Source organism: Elgaria multicarinata, chromosome 4 (genome assembly GCF_023053635.1).
Source record: "Elgaria multicarinata webbii isolate HBS135686 ecotype San Diego chromosome 4, rElgMul1.1.pri, whole genome shotgun sequence".
NCBI lineage: Eukaryota > Metazoa > Chordata > Lepidosauria > Squamata > Anguidae > Elgaria > Elgaria multicarinata.
The window spans coordinates 117515806-117541582 of NC_086174.1; the positions used below are offsets into that span (position 1 = coordinate 117515806).

Below are 25777 nucleotides of genomic sequence, written 5' to 3' on the forward strand. Positions count from 1 at the left end.
CCATACAATGCTCCAGGAAATGATGCTACATGATGATGTAGTGTTCTTCCCAGGAACATTTGTAGCCTATTTGCAAAGTGTGCATACAATGCAGTCGAACTGCCAAAAGGTGACTTCAAGAGTTACATAGCTATTTGTAATTGGTTTGTTTCAGAATGTCAGATTTGATGACCTTGCTACATGCTCAAACAGTCCAAAAGTAGCCTTAGGGAGTTGGAAACTGGCCAGCATGATGTTATTCTTTTAAAATTACTCTGGAGGCATGTAGTACAAAATTACAGATTGGCTTGTACAATGAAAGAAAATAATGAAAGGTTTCCCAGGAAGCCAGATTAAATTAATATAGAAGACTTAAAGTTGCGCTTTTGCTTAGAGTAGTGAATGATACAGATCAAAGGCAGCTTAATTCTACTGTTGGTATTATCCCAGGTGCTAATTTTATTGCTTAAATAAGACTTATGTTCAAAAGTCTTTGTAAAAATTACATTGAGCAGAATATTTGGGTAAATGCTACCCATGGTATTACAATAGTATAATTTGATACAGATGATAGATGCAAGCATATTTCAATTTATAGCATACAAACCCAATATGCAAAGTCTGCCTTTACCTAGATAGTCTTAGCAAACAAGACAAATAAGATTAATTAAAACACAAAGGTGTTGATAAGCTGTTTGATCACATATTATTCTTCCCAAGTAACATACACTACAAACTGGTGAGCCGCTGAAGAAGGTTTTACTCTGATGGATGCTGGGTGTGTGTGTGTGGATGTTTCTCCCACCCTTTTTATTGTTGAGCTTTTCTGCACAAGGCTGATAATCCATTTTATCCATTTTTTGTTTATCACATAATTGGGATCTGAACACCAGCCAAAGACCATTTCCTTTCCTGTTTTTCTGCTGTATAACCTCTAGGTGGAACTGAGATATAGCATAATATTGCAATTGCACAAGTGTAAAAAAAAAAAAAAAGTTCTTTCACTTTCAGAAATAATACCATTTCCCCTGCTCTAAAAAAAAAAAAAAAAATCGTGGAAAATGCTAGGCATGTGCTCCGCTCCGATTAGGAGTGGAGAAGCAGTAGCGGATTGGCCTGCTTCGCCTTACCCAGAGGTGGAGTAGAAGCGGACCGCGGACCCCTAGAAGCAAGGTGAAGAGAAGCGGCCATTTTTCAGAGCTCCTCTTTCAGGCGGAGCACTCTGATCGCCATCTTGAAAACATTTCGCCATAGGATTGCATTGCGGGAAATAATCGCGGATAACTGTGTTGTTTTTGAAGCTATCGTTCTGGAAATTCTTGTGCACAGAGAGTCGTGGATGGGGGTCATTTTGAGACTACTCTCACCTCTCTGCGTCGTGCGGGTCGCGTGCTATATTTTTTAAAAAATCGGGTCAACAAACAGGGACAGCGCGGCTCAAACGGCGGTTTTCGGCTTTTCGCCCATAGGATTGCATTGCGGGAAAGAATCGGGGATAACTGGGTTTTTTTTTAAGCTATCATTCTGAAAATTCTTGTGCACAGAGAGTCGTGGATGGGGGTCATTTTGAGACTACTCTCACCTCTCTACGTCGTGCGGGTCGCATGCTAGAATTTTTTAAAAATCGGGTCAACAAACGGTTTGGTTGTTTGTTTGTTTTTTTGAAGCGATGACAGGCACATTCAACTCCCAATCCTGATGAGAATTGATCTCCTCATGAAGCATCCTCCAATCCCAGCGTTCGAGGGGGGGGACTAAGGCAGAGTCATCCTGAGATCTTTGAGCTCTCAGCGTCTTGTGGGTTTAGCGTTTGTTAGCTGCTGCTGTGTACTTTGGAGATAGATTAGGATTTTAGCTTGGCGCGTGTGTTTGTTTGCTTCTTTCTGACTTTTTGCTTAGTTTGCTCTGTGTTTTTCCCTTACTTTGATTTAATATAAACTTTATTTTAAAATTTTGGAGTGTGTGTTTGTTTGTTTGGTTCGTTTCCCCCCTCCCCTCTCTTAAAGCCTGCTTTTGTGTAGTGCAACAGCCACAGATTGAGCATTTTTGGGAAAGCATACACACACTTCTTGTCCCATTTCCCTACATTTAGTAATATTCTTAAACATATTATTATATTCTTATACATGGACACATGGATAAGCTATCATAGTGCCGAGTTTGAGGTTTCTAACGTACAAATTGACGGAGCTATCGAAAGGGGTGTGAATTAGGGTTAGAGGTTAGAGCCCCGCCAAAAATCAGGGGATGATGGGACTGCCTTGAGTCTGGGTGTCCATGTGGACACATGGATAAGCTGTCCTGGTGCCGAGTTTGAGGTTTCTAACGTGCAAATTGACGGAGCTATCCCAAGGGGTCTGAATGGGGTGCCCGATTTTCAAAAATTCGCCAAAAATCAGGGGATGATGGGATTTGCTTGAAACTTGGCGTGCGTGTGGACACGTGGATAAGCTTTCATGGTGCTGAGTTTGAGGTTTCTAACTTGAACAGAAAAAATGTTGTATAATTTTTTAGCTTTCAATGCAACCCTATGGGGGAAAAAACGGAGCTCCGATCCGGATCCGGAGCTCCGAGCGGAGCGGAGCGGAAGTGGGCGGAGCGGGGGCAGGGCGAAGCGGCCCGCTCCGAAAATGGCGGATCTGCAAGTGAAGCGGAGCGGGGGGTCCGTGCACACCCCTAGAAAATGCTCTTTAAAAATAGAAGTGAAATAGAAAGGTCATGACATTGTCTAAAGAACCTGTAAACAACTGTGAGTACAGATTTATCAGCACACAATAAATGGCTTGTATTGAAAACTTGTGTTTTTATTAGATATTTTTCTTGGGATCTGATTTTATTTGATGTTTTGATTTTTCAGTTATTACTTCATTTATTTATTTGTATTTTATTATTAGCCAACTTTAGCATTAATCTTCATAGAAAGATGGGATATAAATTTAATTAATAATAATAATTATTGCATGGAATTAAACTATCCTTAGGGCACAATATTATGCATGTTCCGACACAACGAAGTCCTACAACTCCCAGCATCCCCCAGCCAGCATGTCTTGCTGGGAGATGCTGGGAATTATAGCACTTATTTTTTTATAAGATTGCACCCTTAATCATATGCCATTAGAGCTATATGCTAGAGCACAAGCTTGAATGTAACTTGAGTTACCTACCCTTTGTTTTTGACATCACAGGTAGGAAGAAAAAAGCAGAACATTTATTGAGCCCATAATGGGCTGCACTCAGGTGGAAAACATTGCAAATTGTGCAGCTGTGGACTAATTTGTGGCTGGCTAGGGAATTCTTGGAATTGTAGGACTCTTTTAAGTCTAAATATGCATAGGATTTCACCCTTAATTGACTTTTCCGTTTTGCTTTCTTTTCAAATATGGGTGGGGTGTTGTTGTTGTTTTGCTATTTGCACAATTTATGAGCTCAGTCACATAATGATGAAAATGAAATTCATCATGGGCCCTGCTAATGTCAGCATATGTACAAGGGCAGCAAGTGGAGACATATACAATCAAAATGTCACGTATTTGGCACAGCAGGCATGCCGTTACTAGAAGTAGAAACATGCCAGTTTTAATTTAAAAAAGCAATTCGGTAGTATGTTTCAGCCCCTCATAGTCACAGTGAAGGGTTTGAAAACAGGAACGTAGGGTGTGGGTAAATAATGTAAAGTCTGGGTCACATTTCTGTTTTTACAGCACACAATTAAGATAAACCTGTTCTACATAACATCTTAATGTTAAAATCAGTGAAATAAAGAACAAGTGAGACATTCACTCACTCCTACTTTTGTAGCTTTTACTGTACTTTGAAGCTTTTGCTCTACTCTGTGTGGTACATTCTCCCCTTCCCTCAAATATCTTTTCTGACTCTATCCTTACTCTGCTGCAAGCTGCTGCTGCTAACAGAGCTTGTTGCCAGCCAGCCAACTGGCTGGCTTTTATATTTTTAAATTTCAATTATTATTTTTGAAACTTGTGTACGACTGTCAAGTTCCTGTTCTCTAACATTAGGGTGGGTGTTGTGGGCAGCAGACACAGTTTCTCATTGCGGCAGTTGTATTTTGGATATTTGAGCCATGGCAGGGGCACACCGTGGTTTGTCATTACTTCCAAATTTGGCAAGGATGGGTTGTTGGGGTGGTTAACAAGCCATCCAGAACCCGAAAATGGGCCATGGATACTGGATGGTTTATCATCCACCCCTTGCCAGATTTGCATGTAATGACAGGCTATGGTGTGCCATATTCACCATTCTGAATATTCACCACAGTGTGAATATTCAGAATGGTGGCAACACAAATCCCTGCAGGGAAATTCACCCACCTTGGCTTCTCACAATTTGCCTTCTTGTCTGAATCCGGTGGGGTGAGTTGTGCAAGGGTTAAACAACCCTCACTTAACCTATGGCGGTCGTGGCTTGACTATTCAAAATGACCACCTGTGCATGCTGCAGTCCACTTTCTCCAGTACTACAAACTATTATTCATTCCTAGACTAAGTGCTTTAGGTATAACAAAATGTATGAGTTATCCTATAGCCAAAGCTGTCAAAGCAGCATACATAATAAAATCAAAACCCATAAATCCAATGATGCTTCTAGATTCTTGAAGCATCTACAAAGCATAATTGGTTTTAGAATCTAGATGCTTTTTTCTCAATTTCCTTCCTAACTGGAGTGGTGGCTTTCATGTACGCCTCCTCCCACAGCATGGCCTTGTGCATGATATTCAGAAGTGAAGGAGTGATGCCAGATGCTGTATGTAAATTTCACAGAACAGCCATTCATATCAGCTCTGTAATTACTGTTCCCAACAGTACCAATCTTCCCTCCCCCACAAAAAATGCACAAATTGCTTTGCAGGTTTCATAAGCTTTCATACACACCGACACATTCTTCTCTTTTATATAGCAATCAACAGCACATCAACACTGGCATAAGGAAGATGCCTTCTTACAGATGATGATGATGATGATGACGATGACGATGATGATGCTTTTGGAAAAGTTGTCTGCAATGTAGGACTTTCTATTGGAGGGCTCAGTTCACTCCTTTGATTCAACAGCCATCTATTTACAAGGAAAAAGTGGTTCTTCCCAAAAGAACAGATTTGCACTTGATCCTTGAACCAGTATACTTCGGTTATGCTTAGATGAATGGCAGTGATCTTCCTCCCATTCATTCGTAATGGAGCAATTGAAGCTCAAAGCCTAATTGCTTGTGGTGGAGACAGTCATGCTTGTTATTCCTGGGTCAGGGATGAATACGCATAAAGCAAAAGAGTGTGGAAATTGCTGTTTTCATCTGGAAGGCTGCTGAAGCCTCACTGCCCCCCTGCCTCGCTTCCCCATTACATCAAACACTTTTCTCCCACCTCTAGTATCAGAAGCCACCAGGGCTGGTGGGGAAAAAGTACCTGATTTGACAAAGTGCAGGGAGCTAAGTCAAGGGAAGGCTCAGCTCCTCTCGCTCTTTCGATATGAAAATTAATTAGCCACACACTCACTGCTTGATACATGAATATGCAGCAAGGATGTGATTAAGCAAAGTTTGTTTCCCATCACATCTAGTTTGGGTTGGTTGATTTTCTAAGGTGTACAAAATGTAAGGGTTTTAGAGGTGTACAAAATTACGCATGGTGTGGAGAATGTGGACGGGGAGACATTTTTCTCCCTCTCCCATAATACTAGAAGCCAGGGTCATCCCATGAAGCTGATTGGTGGGAGATTCAGGGCAGATAAAAGGAAGTACTACTTCACACAGCACATAGTTGGAATTGACTACTGCAATATGTGGTGATAGCCATCAATTTGGATGGCTTTAAAAGGGTTGGATAAATTCCTGGAGAAAGCTATCAATGGCTACTAGTCCTAATGGCTAAGTGCAACCTCCGATATCAGAGGTGGTATGCCTGTATAGGCTAGTTGTTGGGGAACATGGGTGGGAGGGTGCTGTTGCACAATGTCCTGCTTGTAGGTCCCTGGTCGATAGCTGATTGGCCACTGTGAGAACAGAGTGCTGGATTAGATGGACCCTTGGTCTGATCCAGCAGGGCTCTTTGTATGTTCTTAATAAAGTTAGTATGAAGCCAGCTATCAGCAGGGGCAGCCTAAGGTGTTGGTCTACATGGGGCAGAAGATGTTGACAAACCCTCCTCCAACCCATGTCAAGGTGTACAGTACTCAAGCCCAGCCAAGTTATTTTGGCACCTGAAGAAAATAAATAAATCCCATAAGCACCTCTCCCCTTTTGACTGGCAGTAAAAATGATGATAACACAATGATCATCAGTTAAATAGCTAACAATTTGTTGATCTTTCATGCCATCAAAAACCAGCTGTTTCAGTCTGTCTAATGCTCTGGCTGGTCTTGCAGTTACTGGCCTTCTGAGTTGAGTTGAATGGCAACCGGAGAGTCCAGTCCTATGCGTGTTTAGACTGGAAAAAAAAGGTCCCAGCATGCTGGGAATTGTAGGACTAATTTTTGCCTAAACAGGCATGGGCTTGTGCCCCTAGTGGTGATGCTGTGGTTCTGAAATGCTTTTCCCTGGGGAGGCTTGTCAAGTGCCGATTCTGTAACCTTTGGTGCTAGGTTTTTGGGTTTTTTTTCCCTTTTCCAGGCTTGTAATTGTTCAACTGTGATGCTTTATAAAATTTCATTTTAGTGCTTTTTATTTGCTGCTTCTAAAATATTTGGGTTTTTTCATTGACATAGTTGTTCTACTGCCTTGTATTTATTATTTCACTGTGTCAGATGCTCTGAGAATATTTATATTGAAGTACAGCATATAAATTGAATAAATTAATAAAAATGTTAACATTCCCAGCGATTGTAAACATTGGGCATGGTATTTCGTTATTAATTAAGATCATCACCTATCTTTCAATTACTATATATTCTTCAATAGCTTGAAGATCTTACTACTCTTCCTGGATTTCAACATATATCCTACAATTGACAATTTCATCTGGATGCTTATTTAAATATATGGACTGCTTATATCAATGTATATATCTAAAACAGAACTGTTGAATTTTTTTTCCTCTGGCCACTGTGGGTGAATTTCCCACAGGGTTTCTCACTGTGGCAGTGTCCACCATTTTGAGTATTTGAGCCGTGGCAGGGGCATGCTGTAGACCGTCATTACATGCAAACCTGTTGAGGGTTGGTTTGGGATGGTTAGCAAGCCACGCAGAACCCATGGGCTGTTTAACAGCTGGGGGTGCCTTTTTTTCTTTTCTTTTTATTAATGGTCATTGTGAGTGGATACAGTTTTAATCCAATCATTGCGAATGGATATATATTGTTGTTTTTTGTCATGTTAATCCCCACTCTGCCTCCACCCTGTTGCTGGTTTTGTTTTTCCTTTTTCTTCTTTTGTTATAAATGCAAATAAAATTATTTTTAAAAAAAGGTAGAGAAGGGGGAATTTCTAAAATTGGTTGCACATGCAATCCATGGTGGGTGTGGGATTATTTTCTCCATAAGGCCTGTCTGAAGACAGTTGCGCACTTTAACACAATGCTCCCCATTCTGTTCTGATCCTCTAACTTAGCCTTCCACAACTTGGTGCCCTCCAGGTGCTTGACTACAGTCCCCATCAGCCCTCCCCATTGGCCAAGTTGGCTGGAGCTGATGGGAACTGAAGTCCAAAACATCTGGAGTGCAACAGGCCAGAGAAGGCTTATCTAACTACCTTGGGTGAATGGTGGGTGCTCACTGCATGGCAAGCTATTTGTGCAAGCAAATATCAAAATCTTGGTACTTTAGCTATGAAGAAACAAGGGGACAAAAAGGGGGAAACAAAGCTATGGTGTGTGTTTTTGTAGACTTGACATTTGAAGTTTTAATTCATTCAAACCACTTGACTTAAGCTTGCAGGAATTTGTATCATTTCACCAGTCCATTCACCAGCTAACACCTAGTGATATACTTTCCCATTTTCTTGAAACACTGAGATATTGTCTATTTCTAACTTTTCTAATGTGGTCTTCCATTTATTTTTTATTTTTTTTATGAGAAACCATTCGTTCTTATGCTTTTTGATATCAAGCCTTCAAATATATCAGTAAGACTTTAAGGGGATTTTATAAGCAGTGGTTTATGCTCAGGCATATCATCACAGAAAGTTTCATAGTGCAATTTGGATTTGGAAACATCTGAGGAACATGAGCCCATCTGGTTTAAAGCAGTTTAAAAGCTCAAAGAGGTAAAAAAGAAAAAAAGGGGGGAAATCAAACTGACATATGCAATTATTCCTAAGGTTACATCAAACTGACAACTAACAGGCTTCAGTTCATGCTGCAAGGAATGCTATTTAAAAAAGATTAGCCAATGAAGCTGGAAAAATATTCAAAGAATTTCTACATAGCAATTTGACTCACGTCAATATAGATTTGTGTCCATGAGTGAGAAGAAACAGATTTGTTATTGTTTCTCATTGGTCCATTGAAAAGAGATACATTTTTTACTTATTTATTACATTTCTATATTGCCCAATAGCCAAAGCTCTCTGGGTTGCTGAGAACAGCTCTTAGTACTACCAATCAAAAGGCGTTGTACAGCTATTCTGCCTTTCCCTTCTTAGCTGATTTTTTGTGATAAGAAAAAAGGAACAGTGAGGTGGTAGGGGTGGAAACACAAAGATTACAAATGGATGGTGGAAACAGGAGGGTTACAAATGGATGATAACAACTGGACCGCCTCCCTCTAAAATTCTACGAATGAGATAGGATGAATGCACAATAAAAGTCTCAACTGGGAGTCCTCAAAGAGTGTAAAGTAGTAATACTGGGCTATTCTCATGGTTGCTTATGGGTTCTTTAGATGACAATACGGATCTCCTAACCTGCACTTTGGCAAGTTTTTTTTAGAGCAGGGAAAGTGCAGCATTTAATTGTGAAGCAAAGCAAGAGGAAGTGTGATTTCCTCATGCATATTTGCACTATACCACAGTGCCACCTAGAGGTTATGTAGCAGAAAAGCAGGAAAGGAAATGCTCCTCAAATATTATATGGTATTGTTTAAAAATGGCAAAAACGAAGGCTTCCTAAAGGTGACACTTGGCAGCTATCATCAGTTTTTCGATGTCACATTCATTTTGTCCACGTAAAATCCTGAAATAGCCATTTTCTCCCCAGGAATTTCCCCAGGAATTTGCAGCAATCTAAAGGTGAAAGAGAGATATTTTATTATTGTGAATGCCCAAATTGTAATCAAGTAATGCAATGAAAGAAAGAAAGAAAGAAAGAAAGAAAGAAAGAAAGAAGAGCTAAATCCCCAGCCTAAGGAATAGGTGTGGTGGAGTAGCATTGTCCTCTTCCAAATAGACTTTCACTTGGCCCTGTTTCTTATAAAGAGCTACTTGAACGACCTAACTATATGCCAGACATTGGCAACCTTGTGCCTTCCAGATATTTTGGACTACAATTCCTTCAAAACCTGATCATTGGCCATGCTGGATGGGGCTGATGAGAGTTGTAATCCAAAACCTTTGGAGGACACCTCTTGAGGTATATGATGATATCAATCATGTTTTGATTTTTCTAATTAAATACCAGGTGTGCAGGGTGGGACAATAGTCAATGCAGTGCACAAGAAAGGGAGATAAAACCTTCCCTTCCCAGCCATTGTCTTATTAAAGTATCACCCTCCATGATACCATCCAGATGTTCTGAGACCGGACTAGATGCTATAAAAAACATGGCAGCTGTCTTCGTGGTGCTGTGTTGGCAGCGCTTCCCCACCCCAAATCCTGGCAGTCATCCAGGTACTGCAGTCGACACCACAGCCGTCTTCCTGGTTTCCAGTGACCAATCAGCTTTCACCTTCTGTCAGGACCACCCCCCAGATAGGCCATGGAGCAAGGTCAGCCAACAGAAGACCTCGCTTCATGGTGACCTTGCTCCCACCAAAAGAGTCAAGGGAAGTCCCTGACTTTTTTTAGTGCGCAATTTCATGGAAAAGTCCCTCTGTGGCTGCGAATCTGCGGCTGTGTCATATAACTGAAGCAGCGCAGATTTGCAGCCACCACGGGGTTTTGAGCGTGTATAGACAAGGAGCTGCTACTTTTCTGTCTCTCTCCTTCCTGTAACATGAGATGTGGCATTGCTATGTGGATCTTCTCACCCTAAGTCAGCCAACAGGAGGTGATGGTAGGGAGGTGCACAGTGAGATGAACTCACATCACACACCGCTTATTATTTTAGACATTCCAAGAATGGGAGAGTGAAGAGAGATGGATCCATGCCTGCTCTGTGTCATTTAAGGCAAGTTTGGTCCTGAATGTCAGCAAAGCTCTGGGATATTTGTTTTCTATAGTTATGACTGAAAACAACTTTATGGAGGTTTTAGGGTACAAATCACCTTGCCTTTAACTCTAGAGGGAAAAGTCTAACTGGAGTCTAATAAAACCTGCATATGAGAGCTGAACTCCCCAGGTCTCTTAAGGCCAAACTATGTGTGATATGGGAGTTCTGTGACCTTCTCCTGACACCTCTTTTTAAAGTTTAATAGTAGCCAAAGGCTAGGTTCAAGGTGGAAGGTTTTAACCTTTTCACCATGGACTCTTTTCTGAACTATGTAGGCTGCCTTGAGCTCTTTGGAGGAAAGGCAGGACATCCATGTAAACAACAACATCTCCCCGCAAACCTGCTATTTTATCAGCTTGGGGCAAGTACTTGTCTTTCCCCCCAGGCAAGACTATTATTTCAGTTGGGGGAAAGGGTAAACATCCCTCTATCAGTATTCCTTTATTGGGGGTACTTTCCAGATGGAGGGGTCTTACTGCTAAGCAACGGAAGGCATTATGCAGGACTTCTGTCTTTTTCCTTTTCTTCCTTAATGGGTTTTCTGTGATAAGAAAAACAGTGGACAAAGCAGTGGCAAAACACAGGAGGCTTACATGTGGAGGACATCATCATCTGGGACCCCTTATAAAACGTCATGAATGGGGCATGGAGGTGGCACCATGAAAGCCTCATCTGGAAGCACCCTGGGAGATCCATAATGGATCAACACAATCTATCATTTGGGCCTTTAGAACAAACCTTATGTTACATGGTATGGCTGTGCAAGGTTTGGGATTATAGTAAATTCCTACAAATCCCAAGATCCACTGCCTGGGAGAGAGTGACCTACTGGGGCCCCAGAAATGGCACACAGCCATGTCTTCATTGCTGTGATCACCACTGCTGCTGCAATCATCTGGGCGCCACTGTAATCACCCAGCTGCCCACGTGCTTCAGGATGTGCACGTCCCTGGATGGGGCACTGCACATTCCACAAGTGTCCCCAGGGTACATAGGCAGCAGTGATCGCAGCGACAAAGACATGACTGCATGCCATTCCTGGGGGCCCAGTACGTCCCTCCCTCCCAGGCAGTGCATCGTGGGAGTTGTAGGAATTTACTACAGTACCAGGTCCCTTGAGCTGTGCAGGGGAAATGGCAGATCTGTCATAAAATGGTGGATCTTTCATAAAATGGCCGTCAGGATTAAGATTTTCGAACCCGAATCCCAAAACTTGCATAGCCCTATTACATGGATTTCTGTGATGGGGTGTTCCCTCCCCTCACTGCTTATTTAAAAGCTGCCTGAGCCCTGCTCTCCTTTGTATCTGGTCAAGTGGAGCCCTACCTAATGTTACCAGATACAAGAGAGGGCAGGGCTCCTGCAGCTTTAACTGTTGTGATGAGGGAATTTCACTAGGTGCTGCATGCATACAAATGACACCTGCTGAAATCCCCTTTCTATACAACTGTTAAAGATACGGGAGCCCTGTCCTCCTTTCCATATGGTCACCCTAATATGATGTATTGTTGGACCCTTCCTCTGATATTGGATCACTGGAAACATTTAGCAGAGCTTTTGCTCATTCAGTCACTGGGTGGTATCTAATGTTAGTCCTACGTACAGTGGACATCAGTCGAATTCATTTCAAGAGTTATACCCTGAGTTGGACTAACATTGATATTACTCATTGAATGTAACTCTGCTATTGCAAATATAAAGTGAGAAAGCAAAAGAGGAACTACTTTGCAAGGGACAATTGGTATTCTTGCTAACCCAAAAACAATGTAATGGAACATCATGATGATGGATGTGAAGCAATAAAATGTAAACAGCATATGTGCAGAGGGAAATACAAATATGGATAATTTACACAAGTGAAGGAGACTTTGGCCCCAATTCAGAGAAAGTTTGTCAGGCTAACCCTAACAATTTTATAAACTCCACTACAATTAATTTAGAGCCCAAACCCATGCATGTTTAGACAAAAAAAAGTCCTACAACTCCCATCATTCCTTAGCTAGCATGGCTTGTTGAGGAATGGTGGGAATTGAATGACTTTTTTCAGTCTAAACATGCATGGGATTTTTCCTTTAGTTGTGGCTACCATGTTGGAGGAAAATTCTGAGAGTGCCTTGGACTGCAAGAAGATCAAACCAGTCCATACTCCAGGAAATAAAGCCAGACTGCTCACTTGAGGGAATGATATTAAAGGCAAAACTGAAGTACTTTGGCCACATAATGAGAAGACAGGATACCCTGGAGAAGAGGCTGATGCTAGGGAAAGTGGAAGGCAAAAGGAAGAGGGGCCGACCAAGGGCAAGATGGATGGATGATATTCTGGAGGTGACGGACTTGACCTTGGGGGAGCTGGGGGTGGCAACGGCCGACAGAAAGCTCTAGCGTGGGCTGGCCCAGGAAGTCATGAAGAGTCGGAAGTGACTGAACGAATAAACAACAACAAACCTTGCCCTACTGATTTCACAATGATCTTTCTCTGGATCGGGGCCTCTAGCCTTTCTCTATTTTAAAGGTTAAGATCACTTACCCAAAATTTTTGCTTTTGTCCATCTGCACCTTGCAATGCACCCCACCTGTCCAAAGAGATGGCATTAGTAAGATATGCTATGTTAATATTCCCCTGCCCCCTGTACCTCCTAGTAAGGTGAAGGAAATGGAAGAAACATGAAAGGAAGAGCTTTTGTTGTACTGGTTTTTTAAAAAAATGCCAATCAATTAATACAAATCATAACAGAAAATGTAAAATTTAAAAGTATTTTGACAATTTCTCTGCCATTATGAGAAGTATATTTTCAGCAGCAGCAGCAGCAGCATGAAACACTGCATACAATATTAGAGCATCTCCTTCCCACTTGGTCACTGAAATAACTTAATCTTTTCTTTAATGAGCTATCTTCTGTCGGAGGGCTGCCAGCTAGTTCGATCAAACTAAACTGGAAAAGATTGAGTAAATATTAAAATGTTTCCCCTTTATCCTTTTACATTTAGCTCAATTCAAAACCACATATGCCTTGGCTCAGAACTTACTTGCAGAATTGGGACTGCAAATGATCCTTGTGGTTACAGGGCTACTGTTCAGTGAACAGAGGATTTGAGGAAATAGGGTGGTTGGTCTTGGCAAGTGACACACATATGAAATGCAGAAAGTGAACTATTATTTATTTGAACTCAATGCATTTCAGAGGCAATATTATAAAATGCAAATGCTGAAAACAAGATAAGCCAGTTTATGAAGGTGAAGGCTATCCTTCATACACCGTCAAGTCCTAGCTGCCACCTATGTAACTGCAAATGCCATTTTGATGTTGATTCTCCCAGTTTGGAGAGATCCTTTTTCAGCTCTTTGGAATTCCCTTTTTTAACTACTCTAAATAATTTGGTGTCTTCAGCAACTGCTCACTCCTAATTCCAGATCATTTATGAATAAATTTAAATGCATTGGTCCCAATCCAGATCCCTCTGGGACCCCACTGTTGATACCCCTACATTTATTCCTACTCCCTGCTTTCTGTTCTTTAACCAGTTACTGATCCATAAGAGGACCTTGCCATGACACAGGCTCTGAACACCAGACCCGGCCACGGCTACTCCCTGCTCAAGCCAAGCACCACCGCTTACTTTGCAGAAGCCATGCTGATTCTTTTTCTGGTCCTGGTTATTCATTAGCTTTTAATTTGTGAATAAGATCTAGAAAAGGGGCAAGCAACTTTAGGAGGGGCTCAGCCTCAGCGGCATGGCAGTGGTGACAAAAAAAAATGGTGGTCTGGAGAGTTTCAGGCTTGGACCGGGAGGTTCCATTTCCTATTGCTTGATGAAGGACTTTAGACACTTTTTTACTGTTTCACTGGGGATGCATTTGTTGCCACCATTCAGTAACAAATGTGTGCGTGTTTCCCAACTCTGAAAAATATCCAAAATTTAGGCATAATGATGAAGCCATTTTCTTTTAACGCAGTCCCCTTATAATCATACTTCATAGTGACAGTTAGAAACATTCATTTCCTAGTGGTTCATTTATGCCAAAATGGCACTTTTCAGTGATGTTACCCCAGGACAAGAGGACCTTGAGCAATCGCCAAACAGCATGTAAAGCCACACTAGCCTTTTCCTTCCAAAGCAAATATGATTATGTCAGTAATGTCTGTGACAAAGCAGGCTACAAAGGCCTCTGCTGACTGTGAGCTTAGCTATGGCTTCCAATGCCTTGTCTCACATTGTGATATCTGTGTAAGAATCAGAGTTCACAACCCCTTGGCTCATTTGTATTCTCAGTCAACTCTCTGCTGTATACCCTCAGCTAGAGTTCTCTGGCAATAAGGCACGGCCGTAACGCTAGGGAAAATAATTCCCCAAACACCCTGGTTCATGCTGAAACCAATCCTTAGAAAATGTTACTAGCTTCCCACACTATTAAAGAGATATAAATGAACGCATAATAGTTCTTCCAGCTGGGATCTTGGTTCTCATGTATTTCCTAACGGATTGTCCTTCTTGCAATGGATAAACAATGGCCATAGCTCAGTGGTAGAGTGTGTGCTTTGCATGTAGAATGTCCCCGCATCTCCAGGGCTAGGAAAGACCGTGGTCTAAAACCCTGGGGAGTGCTTGCTAGTCAGTGTTAACAAAACACAGCTAGAGGCAGCAATGACTTGACTCGGTAGAAAGCAGCTTTCTGTGTTCATTCCTAGTGCACAAATGAAAAAGCATCAGACCCTGGGCATGGTCTGAAAGCACATGAGATAGCCACCTTGCTGAAGCTAAGCAGGTCTGGGTCTGGTCAGTGCTTGGAGGGGAGGCCACCAGGGAACTGCAAGTAGCCGAGCTCCACTATGGAAGAAAGGTGGGATATAAATAAAGACCAAGTGGGGAAGGGTCACCCACTCACGTAATTACAGAAGGGCACTTTGTCCTCTTGCAGTGAGGCTGCTGCTGAGACCCAAGTTCTCCGTTAGGGAAATAGCAGCCACCAGCACTGCTGCACCATCCCGGAAAACAAGCCCCAGCCGACTTCAGAAGGGATGGAAGTTGGTGGAGAGGCATGGCCTTCAACAGTCTCATCCCAAGAAACATCAGGATGGCTTTATATCCAATTATTGAAGCAATAATTTTGCTTCAGAAAAATATTTTTGCAAGAAAGATTGTAGGAATTCTTAAAACTGAAGGAGAGGCATGGTGGCTCATCCCTGCATGCCCTTGCACCGGAAGGAGGGCTGGCCCTACCATTGGGCAGAGGGAAGCAGATGCCTTTGGCAGCTGATTTCGGCTGTCAGTAAAGGGCAGAACATTGTTAGTTACGCAATTTATTTTTTGTATTTTTTGCTATCACAGATGAAGAGACCTGCGTGTGGGTTGCCCCAGGTACCAAAATAATTTGACAAGTCTTCGGTACTAAATGCACCTTGACTTAGCTGGGGCCTGCTATTTGCTGCCCTGCTTCTGGCAGGGAAATAGCTTGGTCCAGGCCTTCCAGAATACATCATCATCATCATCATCATCATCATCATTGCTGCAACAGCAGCACAAGCATTCCAGCAACTAAAGAATGAAGAAATTGATCTCCACCTCCATGTACTAAAGAAACATTGCCACATTAAAAAAAGAAAGAAAGAAAGGAAATACAGAAGTGGAAGTTTAAAGAAGCCTAAATGCACTTAGGATGTTATTTTAAATGTGTGCCTAAAATGATAATTATCCATTTAATGATACTTCAAATCATTAAAGATGACAAACAATTACTTCTAGAGTAGAGTTTTAACATTTCATTTATTCATCGGAAGTCCTAAGAGTAAATATAAGCATGGAACATATAAACTTTCATGTAAAATAATGGAAAGCAGTCCATTACCTAAATAAAATAAATAAGTTTGGAAAGGCTGCATTAGATGATCAGCAAAAACTAAGGTTGTAAAGTCAGTACCGCTTAATTCAGGACACAGAATCAATTTCAAATTGTTACATTCAAAGCATGTCAGAAATATTTTGTAGATCGTTTTCTTCTCTCTCTTGCTGTCACGTACACGATCTTCAAGCAAGAAATTACTTTAGTGCAAGAAGAAAGTAATTTCCTGGAACTATGGTCAATAGAGCCGGAACCTCCTTTATTAGAAAAAACATTGCCAAAAACTTTCAAAAGATACAAGTGTCTCATGTTTTGAAGCTGTTTATAATTTAAGCCCAAGTCATGAACTGAGGACCTGATCTCTTCTCACACTGTAGCCCATGATCTCTTCTCAAAATCTCAGTAGACTGAACTGTAAATATCGCACCAGTGCAGGGTAAGAGTTTGGATTAAGGAAAGTAATTTAGTTCTGTCTCAAAGGTACAACAGTATTGCTTTATTTCAAGATGTGATTATTTCCTTGATGCTGGGCTACAGGACATACAAATCCCATGCCAGTGGGGAAAAGCCATTTGGCCCTCCACTGTGGCCTACTTTTAGGCTGTAGCCCTGAAGAAGATGAAACAAAAAGGATACACACACACACACACACACACACACACACACACACACACACACACACAGAGCCTGACATGACACAGATCATTCTACATTATTGAGGGGAGGAGGGAAGTGAACCCTGGTGCCAAAAGAAAATATTCTTTTTTATTGCTGAGTCCACTGCCAATTTATTATATATTGTGGAAAAGGCATGCAAAACCACCCCTGGTTTCACTTACCCAACAATTTTGACAGAATGGGTTCTCCTCTGATCACGCTGTGGCTGCCCACCTATGTTTCTACTGTGCTTATAAATTCCACTCTTGTAAAGGAAGAAATCATCATATACTTGCATGATAGCTACATTAAAAAAAGCAAGCAAAATGAATGTTTTTAAAATTCTTCTTATAATTTTAACAATTGCTCATTGCTAATATATGACTTTCCCACTTGGAAGGATATTAAGTACACCTCTTTTATCTGAAGTATTAGACATAAGCAAATAATAAAAAGTAGAAGCAAAACCTAAATTAATCATATATGGCAAGTCCTTGTTTCTTTTCATTTTCCCATTCTTGGTGATTTTATCACACCAGTGTTATACTGTGCAATCACTGCAAATTGCATGCAAAGGACTCCGAAGTTTTCCATCTTATAATCTGCTTTTATTGTGAAGTACTCCGAAGTTTTCCGGTTTATAATCTGCTTTGACTGTGAAGTACTCCCATGTATCCTGCTTTAATTGTGCTATAAAGCCAAAAGACCCGACCTATTTTGCTACTAGTTTTGGAGCATTTGTTGTTCTCTGAGCGGCCACTGGGGGCTCAGGAGCAGGATTTGATACTTTTAAGCTTCAAATTAAACAAATGCTTACATCTGCGTAAGTTTTAAAGATAAAGACATCAGAAATTGGCACAGTAATAGATATTAAGGAGAGCTTTAAGCATACAAAATTTGAATTGGATTAGGTCTTCCATTGATTTTTTATGATTTTTTTACATTTCCCCCCTTAAACCCATTTCCTGGTATGCAAAGGATCTTTATTTATTTATTTATTTATTATTATTATTATTTATTACATTTTTATACTGCCCAATAGCCGAAGCTCTCTGGGTCATTCTTAGGAACACTGCCATTTAGCTAACAACAACAACAACGCAGACAGCTTAGCGCTGTAGGGGATAATTCAAGGGAAACAGGTACGTGGGATGAAGCTATATTTATTTGCTTCCTTCATACACCAGTTTATGCTATTGCCCAGATTTTTCTGATGTTTGAAAACCAATACAAACCATCAGCCCCTTTCCTCTGTTCTGAAATGCACCCAGGAAGAAGAAAAAAGTGTGGATTTCTGTTGATGCGTACATGCCCATCAGGAAAGAAGAACTCACACTGTTTAGAGCATGATTCAAGTCAATATTATTTGTTTAAACTGGGAATAAAGAGGAAGGGGATAACAGAGGAAAACTGTTATAGGAGGTAATAAATGTAAAAACAGCAGGAGAAAGGGATTAAAGAAACTGGCAGTTGGAGATAGGGTACAAATGTGAAAAGAGAAGGAGAGAAAAAATGACAGGAGATGGATAAGAAATCTTTGAGGGGCTTGTGGAGGGGTGGGGAGGAGAAAAATAGTATAAAATAATCAGTTTTCTCTACTTAGAGCAGCAGCCACTAACCTTTTGGGGTCAGTGGGCACATTCTGAATTTTGACAGTGTCCTGGGCACTCTCACAAAGTGTTTGCCATGGAAGGGCTTGTTCATTCTTAAAATGGCCACTATTGTGGGCATGGGCAGTTACAAAATATTAATTTCCCAGAAGGCAAACTGGTGAGTAATAGAAAAGTAGCCCAAGAACCTATGTTCAGGGCAGAGATGGTGGGTCTGACCAGATGGCAGATGGCAACCAGTAAGGGGATACCATCCGCCCAGCCACGCCTCCACTGCAACTCTAGAGTGAGGATAGATGGGACATGCACCATACTAACCTTGCTCTGGAGAAAAAAGTCAGGGTAAGTCCCCAACTTTTTTCCTTTGGAGTTTTGAGGGAAAGCCCCACAATGGTTTTGGGGTGGCTGATGTGTCATATAATCAACCCAGTGCAGCCACTGTGGGGGCTTTTGCTGCGTATAGGCAGCCTGGGCATTGCTTGTATTCCTTTGTTCTAGGGAAAACAAGGACAGAGTATAGGTCCCCAACACTATCAGGGTTCTTACGTTTGGCAAAATGGGTAGTGTAAAACTCAGGAGCATGTATAGAGCTTGCTTGTGTGCAGGGGCTGAGCACAAGAAAAAAAATTAAATTACCTTGCACTGGCCCATTTTCTTTAATTTCTTTCATTATGTCAGTCTCCTAAAAGTGGGGAGAAAGAGGCAGTATTTAGCCCTTTTTACCTATATTTTCCAAATGTAGCATTTAAGGGGGGATAAGATATAATTTTGTTTGTTCGTTCCACTATATTGCATTTAACAACTATGATGAATAGTCTGATCTTCCGGCTGCACAGGCAAATTAGGCTAAGATGTACTAGCTTCTAGTTAACACCTTCACTTAGAATGTCCATGCTTCTTCGTGCAATGTGCATTCATGAATCCATAATTGCCATAGCTCAGGCATGTGTACTTTAAATCCATGTTCCGCAGCTTTGCAGGAATGTGTGGCATATGGGTTGAGTTGCATGGTAGCCAAGTCTTTGGTCATTGGAAACCCCCTAAATTTGGCATCCAGACCCAAAGATTAATCCATTCCTCTTAAAGACCGACATGTACAACATGTCTAAATGTATACTAAATGTTAGGAAAGTGTAAAAATTGCCAGTTTTCTGATAGAATAACAATGTGAGGTGGTCCATGTGTTCTACTTTAAATAGTTCAGTCCTATGTGTGAAAGCACCCTCTATTTGTCCAATCCATGTCCAGTTTAAAGACAAAGAGCTCCATCAGACGAGCATTTTATTGCACCCACATTACTGGGCACTCACGGATTTTCACAGATCCCTCTCAAGACGTCAACTGTCTCCCGCACACCTCCTGTCCCTTCTAGCCTTCTTTGCGCCACAAAAAATCACCCCAGGAAGTCTGACTTATTTTTAAAGACGGAAGTTGCCGCTATCTCCTGCTGTATGTAAGAGAAGCAGCGGGATCAAAATGGCCCACTGAATGGGCTACGTGCACATTGTTGACTTCCTCTTTCAAAAGAGGAAGTAATGGGAGACAAATGCATGGGTGGAAATGTTATGCAAATCCATGTCTTCTCTTTTGTCCTCTTTTTGGATGATACATTTCCTCTTTGTTTAGTGGTGGATAAGCAACCACCCTATAACACAGAGGGAAAGTGAATAGCTGCTGCTGCTGCACTTACCTGTGAAGAGATTCTGTAGGGAGAATGACACTGGTAGACGTGGTTGGATGGCTCTATGTTATTTGGACATGGCTGTGTAGCGTGCCTTTTCCCATCTGCATCAAATACACTTGAAATTGCACAAGCGGTTTGTTGAGATTGATTCCAGAATAATGGATAGCAAGTATGAGTCACCAACCTGTTTGGATAAAAGAACATTAAAAACAACAACCTGTGTTTAAAAGCTACTTTATCAATTAATATGGATTCCTGCCCTCAATCAGATAACTGTTTCATTGTGATCATTTTTGTAAGTAATTCTGTTAGGAACTGGAATGCCAATACTCAAATGCAATACCAGTTTGTTTGCAAAGGACAATTCTCATTGGGGTGAACTATATTTGACACTGGGTTTCCTCCCAATACATCAGTATTGAGGGAAGCAATTTTCATCAGGATCACTGGGGGAGGAAGGAAGAGTTGAACTCTCCTGTCCTGCCTGCCACTGTCAAGATCCTGCTCCCCACCACCATGGCTATTTGCCTTTTTTTAAAGTGCAAAATAACAAATTTAGTGTGCAGACCTATACTGACCTACTTTGTAGTAAGCTTCATTGAACTCGGTGTACCTTGCCTTTGAATATATAGGATTGCACTGTTAATATCATGTTTAGTTGGCCCTTATGCTAGAACAGGTCCATTGACATTAATATGAACTACTCCATACTAATGGAATTGTGGATTGCTGCCTAAAGGAATAATCTTGCCTAATCAGTGCACAAAACTATGTTCAGAGGAGAACTGTGATCAAAAGTGTATCTTAACCGAAGGTTAAGTCCTATTCAATAATTAATCTACCCTTATCATCATATGAGAACATATATCATATCATTTTGTCCTGTGTTTCTGGTAATATTGCCAAGTCAACAGATAGAAATGCTTTAATATTCCACAGTGGGAATCTATATAGGGTGTTTGGCAAAATGGGTTAGTTAGCATCTACCGATGAGAGGAAATGGAGTCCATGTGGGTCAGGACTGCACAATGCAGACACACTGAATAGTGGCCAATTCAGGAAAGTGACATCTTTTGTACCTGCTCTCACTAGATGTAGTTTCCCCTCCTCTGGTGCCAAGATAAGGCATCTGCATCATGCAGCCCCATCTATTCCCCTTTCCTCCACCTGAGTAAACTTTCCTCTCATCCAAGAGGAACCAAAAATCTTCACAGCTCCTCCCTCCCTCTTCTTTAAATGGTGCTATTGTTGTGCAGATTTATTCTGAGAAAGTTGTCAAGTTCTTAAACAAGACTATCTGAAACCACTGGATGAAAGCTCTGATTCATACCATCTTTATTATTTTTCAACTTTCAATGATCAATCTGCATCTGCATTGTTGCAGGGAGACAATGTGAAGGGCAAAGCTTTTAGGAAAACATTATGAAGCTGATACTTTTCCTTTCCGGAAGATTACATTTCTGAAATCTCCCAACCATTTAAATCAAAGTGGCTGTTGAGAAAAGTTGGCTAAGGCTGAAGCAGATTGATTTGAGATGGAAGGTGTTAAAGCATCTTCTTTGTCACTCCTTTGTTCTCTCCTCAGAAAGGCAGAATGTCATGGGAACATCTAGAATCCTGTTTATTTAATGGGCACATACCATTCCTGTCCCTTTCCCACCAGACCTTGGCCATGTAGCCCACACGCTGCAACACATCAGCCACAGCCTGGAATGGGAGGCCTATGCGCTCTTCCCATAGTGACATGCACAATGCTTACAAGCAGGCAACATGAGCTGCCAGAAGTGGGGCCAATGGATGCTACCAGGTGCTATAAGAGGAACACATTGGACACTGCAGCAGGTCATGGTGCAGATACAGAGGGCCAAGGGTTGGTGGAAGAGGAGGAGGAGTAAAAACTAAAAAGGCTCCATTGAACCCATTGCATGTTAAGGAAGGCGGGGGAGAGAAAAGGGTGGCAGGAAGAGAAAAGAGAAAAGGAATGGCCCAGCTACTTTTGCCTCCAGCCCTGTCCATTGCTGCCTTCAGCTTCGCTATTTGTTTTCCCAGGAGCTATCAACTCCCAATACAATGCAATTTGCTTTTGAAGTAGCACTGTGTTTACGTTCCTTTCGATAGCATTTGCCTTGTACCAGTTACACACTGAAACTACACAGTTCTGATTTACTGAACAAATATAACTAACAGTACCTAGTCTCCCCTCCATTCAATTTAACAGCAGCTGAAGGGGATGATATAAGTGTGTGGGTTGTTGAGAAACCTTATCCTGATTGCATTTATGCCTTTATACATTTAAACTATAGGGGTTTGGGGTGTTGTTGGTTCACGATGCTCATATATATATCTTACCTTTCTTATTTATTTATTTATTTATTTGTTTATTTATTACATTTTTATACCGCCCAATAGCTGAAGCTCTCTGGGCGGTTCACAAAAAGCTCTCTGGGCATGCAATCCTATGCACAGTTAGACAGAAAAAGTGGCTGGAGAATGCTGGGAGTTGTAGGACTTTTTTCTGTCAACCCACGCCTAGAAGTGCACCCTTTTAACTCTAAAAACCACAATATATAAAACATTAATTTACCCGTATTTCTTCAAGTAAGCCCAAGCACCATGTATGCTTCCTCCTTTGCATCCCTGTTGGCTCCTTGTGTCACAAGAGATCAAGTTCTGAGGGGAAAGATTGTCCGTGAAACGGCCTTTGGAATGAATTGCGATTCTATCCGCAGCAACACCTGTTTTATGGGAAACAGTCAGGATTATTAAGTAATCTATAGTGGATGATATATATACACACACACACATATATATAAGATATATTCCATGAATATCATGGAATATATACAACAATAATAGGGATGTATGGATCTTGTTAATTCTGATCCTTCCTTTCGTTCTGTTGTCTGCTGATTGACGGAATCAATGGCTTTGTTGATGTGTGATCTGTTTTATCCCCTTATCTCACCTTTTCTCTTTTGTTTGTTCATTTTTAGTGAACACTAATTTTAGATTGCCTTTTAGGGTATAAATCTGCTCAAGGCAGCTTACATATTAAAACCATAATACACTAATCAAACAGCAAAACTCGAGGAAATCAATAAGCACCAGCAATAAATACCAGCAATTAATAAGCACCATTCTAGAAAATACTAAGATAATTGCCCCTAAAAAACCATCAACTTGGGAGAAAGCCAAAGAAAGCAAATGCGTCATTAGTGCTTTCCTGAAGGCTGTGCTGCTTGTTTTCTTTATGGCAAAAGAACATGAATGGCTTTAAACGTTTTTGTTGTAAGCTGCTTTGGTCGGGTTCAAGTGAGCTGGAAAGGCAAGGTATAAAAATTTACGTAAAATTTAAATAAAGCCTTTCTTGAAAACACTTTTGATTGATTGATTGATTGATTGATTGATTGATTGCTCCATCCTCAAGGGACAAGCAGCTTATACAAATGTTTTTGGTGTTTTTGTTTTTTTAAAAAAAATACTTTTAAGAAGAGGCTCAAAAAAATTGTCTTCTCCCTTTTTGGTGTTCTATTCTTGCTAGGCAGGAAAGATTCAACCCCCCTGCAATAGTTGTTCCTCTAGCTGTCTCGATGTCTCCTTTCCTTCTGCAGCCACATGGCAATTGACCATTGCTGCAGAGTTCTTGGGGGGGGGGGGATAATAGGAGAGAGAGAGAGAGAGAGAGAGAGAGAGAGAGAGAGAGAGAGAGAGAGAGAGAGAGAGAAGCAGATGATGCCAAAAGTGTCATCACACAGGGGGAAATTGTGTTTGCTTACCATTGCTTTTCCACCTATGCATTTGTCCCTCATTACTTACTCTTTTGAAAGAGGAAGTAAACAACATGTCCGTGGGTCCATTCAGTGGGTCGTTTTGATCCCGCTGCTTCTCCTACACACAGCAGGAGATAGCAGCCACTTCTGCCTTTAAAAATAAGTCAGACTTCCTGGGGTGATTTTTTGTGGCGTGAAGAAGGCTAGAAGGGGCAGGAGGCATGCAGGAAGCAGATGGCATCTTGAGAGGGACCTGTGAAAATCTGTGAGTGCCCAGTAATGAGCGTGCAATAAAACGCTCAACTGATAGAGCTCCAATACATGTTTGCCCTCTACTGGGATGGGTGAGAAATTTATTTCAATTTGCTTTTGATCAGAAAGAAGTTGAGACTTTAAAAAAGTGTCACCCATTCAGTCCCAGAGCTTTGAGTGCTTATCACTTTAAAATCTTGGTTTGAATCCCTGTGTATTCCATCATTTTAGTGCTTAATTAAGGTTTCCAGCTCTATTTTCTGACATCATCCTTAGCAGCTATATTCATTTTATTATATGGCCAGCAAGTACAACCTGGTCCTCAACGTAGTGGGAATAGATGTACCTATTGAATTTGTCCAGTGCAGATGGGTGAGAATTTCATTTCTGTTCGTTTTTTATAAGAATTTACCAAAATTTGCAAAGTTGTTCATATTTGGGAGAGAAAATGTGAATGCTGGAGAAAGCAAAACTGACAGATTCAGTTCAATGTCTAGAACTGTTCAATGTCTTCCACTTGCTGGAGCCCTTTGTGGAAAGAGGCAATGATTTCTCAGCAGCCCCTCTTCTAAGGAAGAATCTCATTTTTTGTTGCTGCTGAACTGCTGTGTCATTATTATTATTATTATTATTATTATTATTATTATTATTATTATTATTATGCCATTAGTTCATTGATTTGCAAAAACCTGCAGTCTTCTGTAGATAACAAGTGTCCTCCATTCTCTTATGTTGACCCCTTGCAGGGCCTCCAATGTGCATATCGAGATCCCAAAGTCTCCGTTGCATGTAGTCCGCTGCAATCCTTCCATCTGGAAGGCATGCATGTCCTGTGCCCTTCATGGAACTCAATGGAGAAGGTTACATATGTAGGAGCTCCATTTGCACATTGTGCAAGGCATGGAGCTCCAGATTGAGCCTGGCTTTCATTATGTCTTAGGGTGCTTTCAGACAGAACACTTCTAGTGCTAACAATCAGAAGGCACTAGGCAGCTATTCCATCTTTTCATCCTTAATGGATGCTTTGCAATTAAAAAAAAAGATGGAAGAAGTGATTGGAAAATGTGGGAGGGTGACGAGTGGAAGAATGTCATCGAGATGAGGCAAGGCAATCGTGTGATAAAAGCCTCTTCTGGAAGCAGCATTAGTATTTTTAAAAATCTCTTTCTAAGCGACTTTACAGGGGAAGTAATAAAATATTATTTAAAAAACCCAAAAGGAAAAAAGGTAATAATAATGAAGACGATGATGTAAACCCTTTGAGACTTCTTACAGAGTAAAATGACATCTGTGAACTGCCAAGAGCTTTGGCTATGGTCAATATAGAAATTAAATGAATAATTAAATAGATCATCTCTTCAAATACCTCTAGCAAGAATTCAGTGACTTACTGAATGGTTTCAAGCAATGACAGCCTCTATCACATCTTCTAGGATGCAAAAAGGGAATAGAAACCACACTTTACTTGCAGTTGAAAAAGCCCAGGATGCTGCACAATTTCTTTGGTCCAAAGGGTCATGAATCCATCCAGGCCATTCATACCAGGACACAAAATATTCAGGGAAGTCTGTTTCTGCTATCGTGTTTTGCTAAAAGAAAACAAAGGAAGATTGGTGATCCTCACCTGGTCAGCCAACTGCCTGTCATTTTCTTTTAGTGCTGTGACAGGAT

The 25777-nt window shown here is 41.1% G+C and overlaps 1 protein-coding gene across 1 annotated transcript in view; it reads right to left on the reverse strand.

Annotated features, from left to right (window-relative positions):
- Window positions 1-8896: 8896 nt before the first annotated feature.
- Window positions 8897-25777, reverse strand: part of TINAG (tubulointerstitial nephritis antigen) — a 29161-nt gene continuing 12280 nt past the window's right edge. Inside the window, exons 5-11 of the mRNA XM_063125475.1 lie at window positions 25572-25695; window positions 22669-22819; window positions 20091-20268; window positions 19037-19082; window positions 16973-17093; window positions 12822-12867; window positions 8897-9150 (exon numbers count right to left, since the gene is read on the reverse strand). Of these exons, the coding sequence (XP_062981545.1) occupies window positions 9034-9150; window positions 12822-12867; window positions 16973-17093; window positions 19037-19082; window positions 20091-20268; window positions 22669-22819; window positions 25572-25695 (783 nt within the window). The 3' untranslated portion in view covers window positions 8897-9033. The remainder of the gene's footprint in view (window positions 9151-12821; window positions 12868-16972; window positions 17094-19036; window positions 19083-20090; window positions 20269-22668; window positions 22820-25571; window positions 25696-25777) is intronic.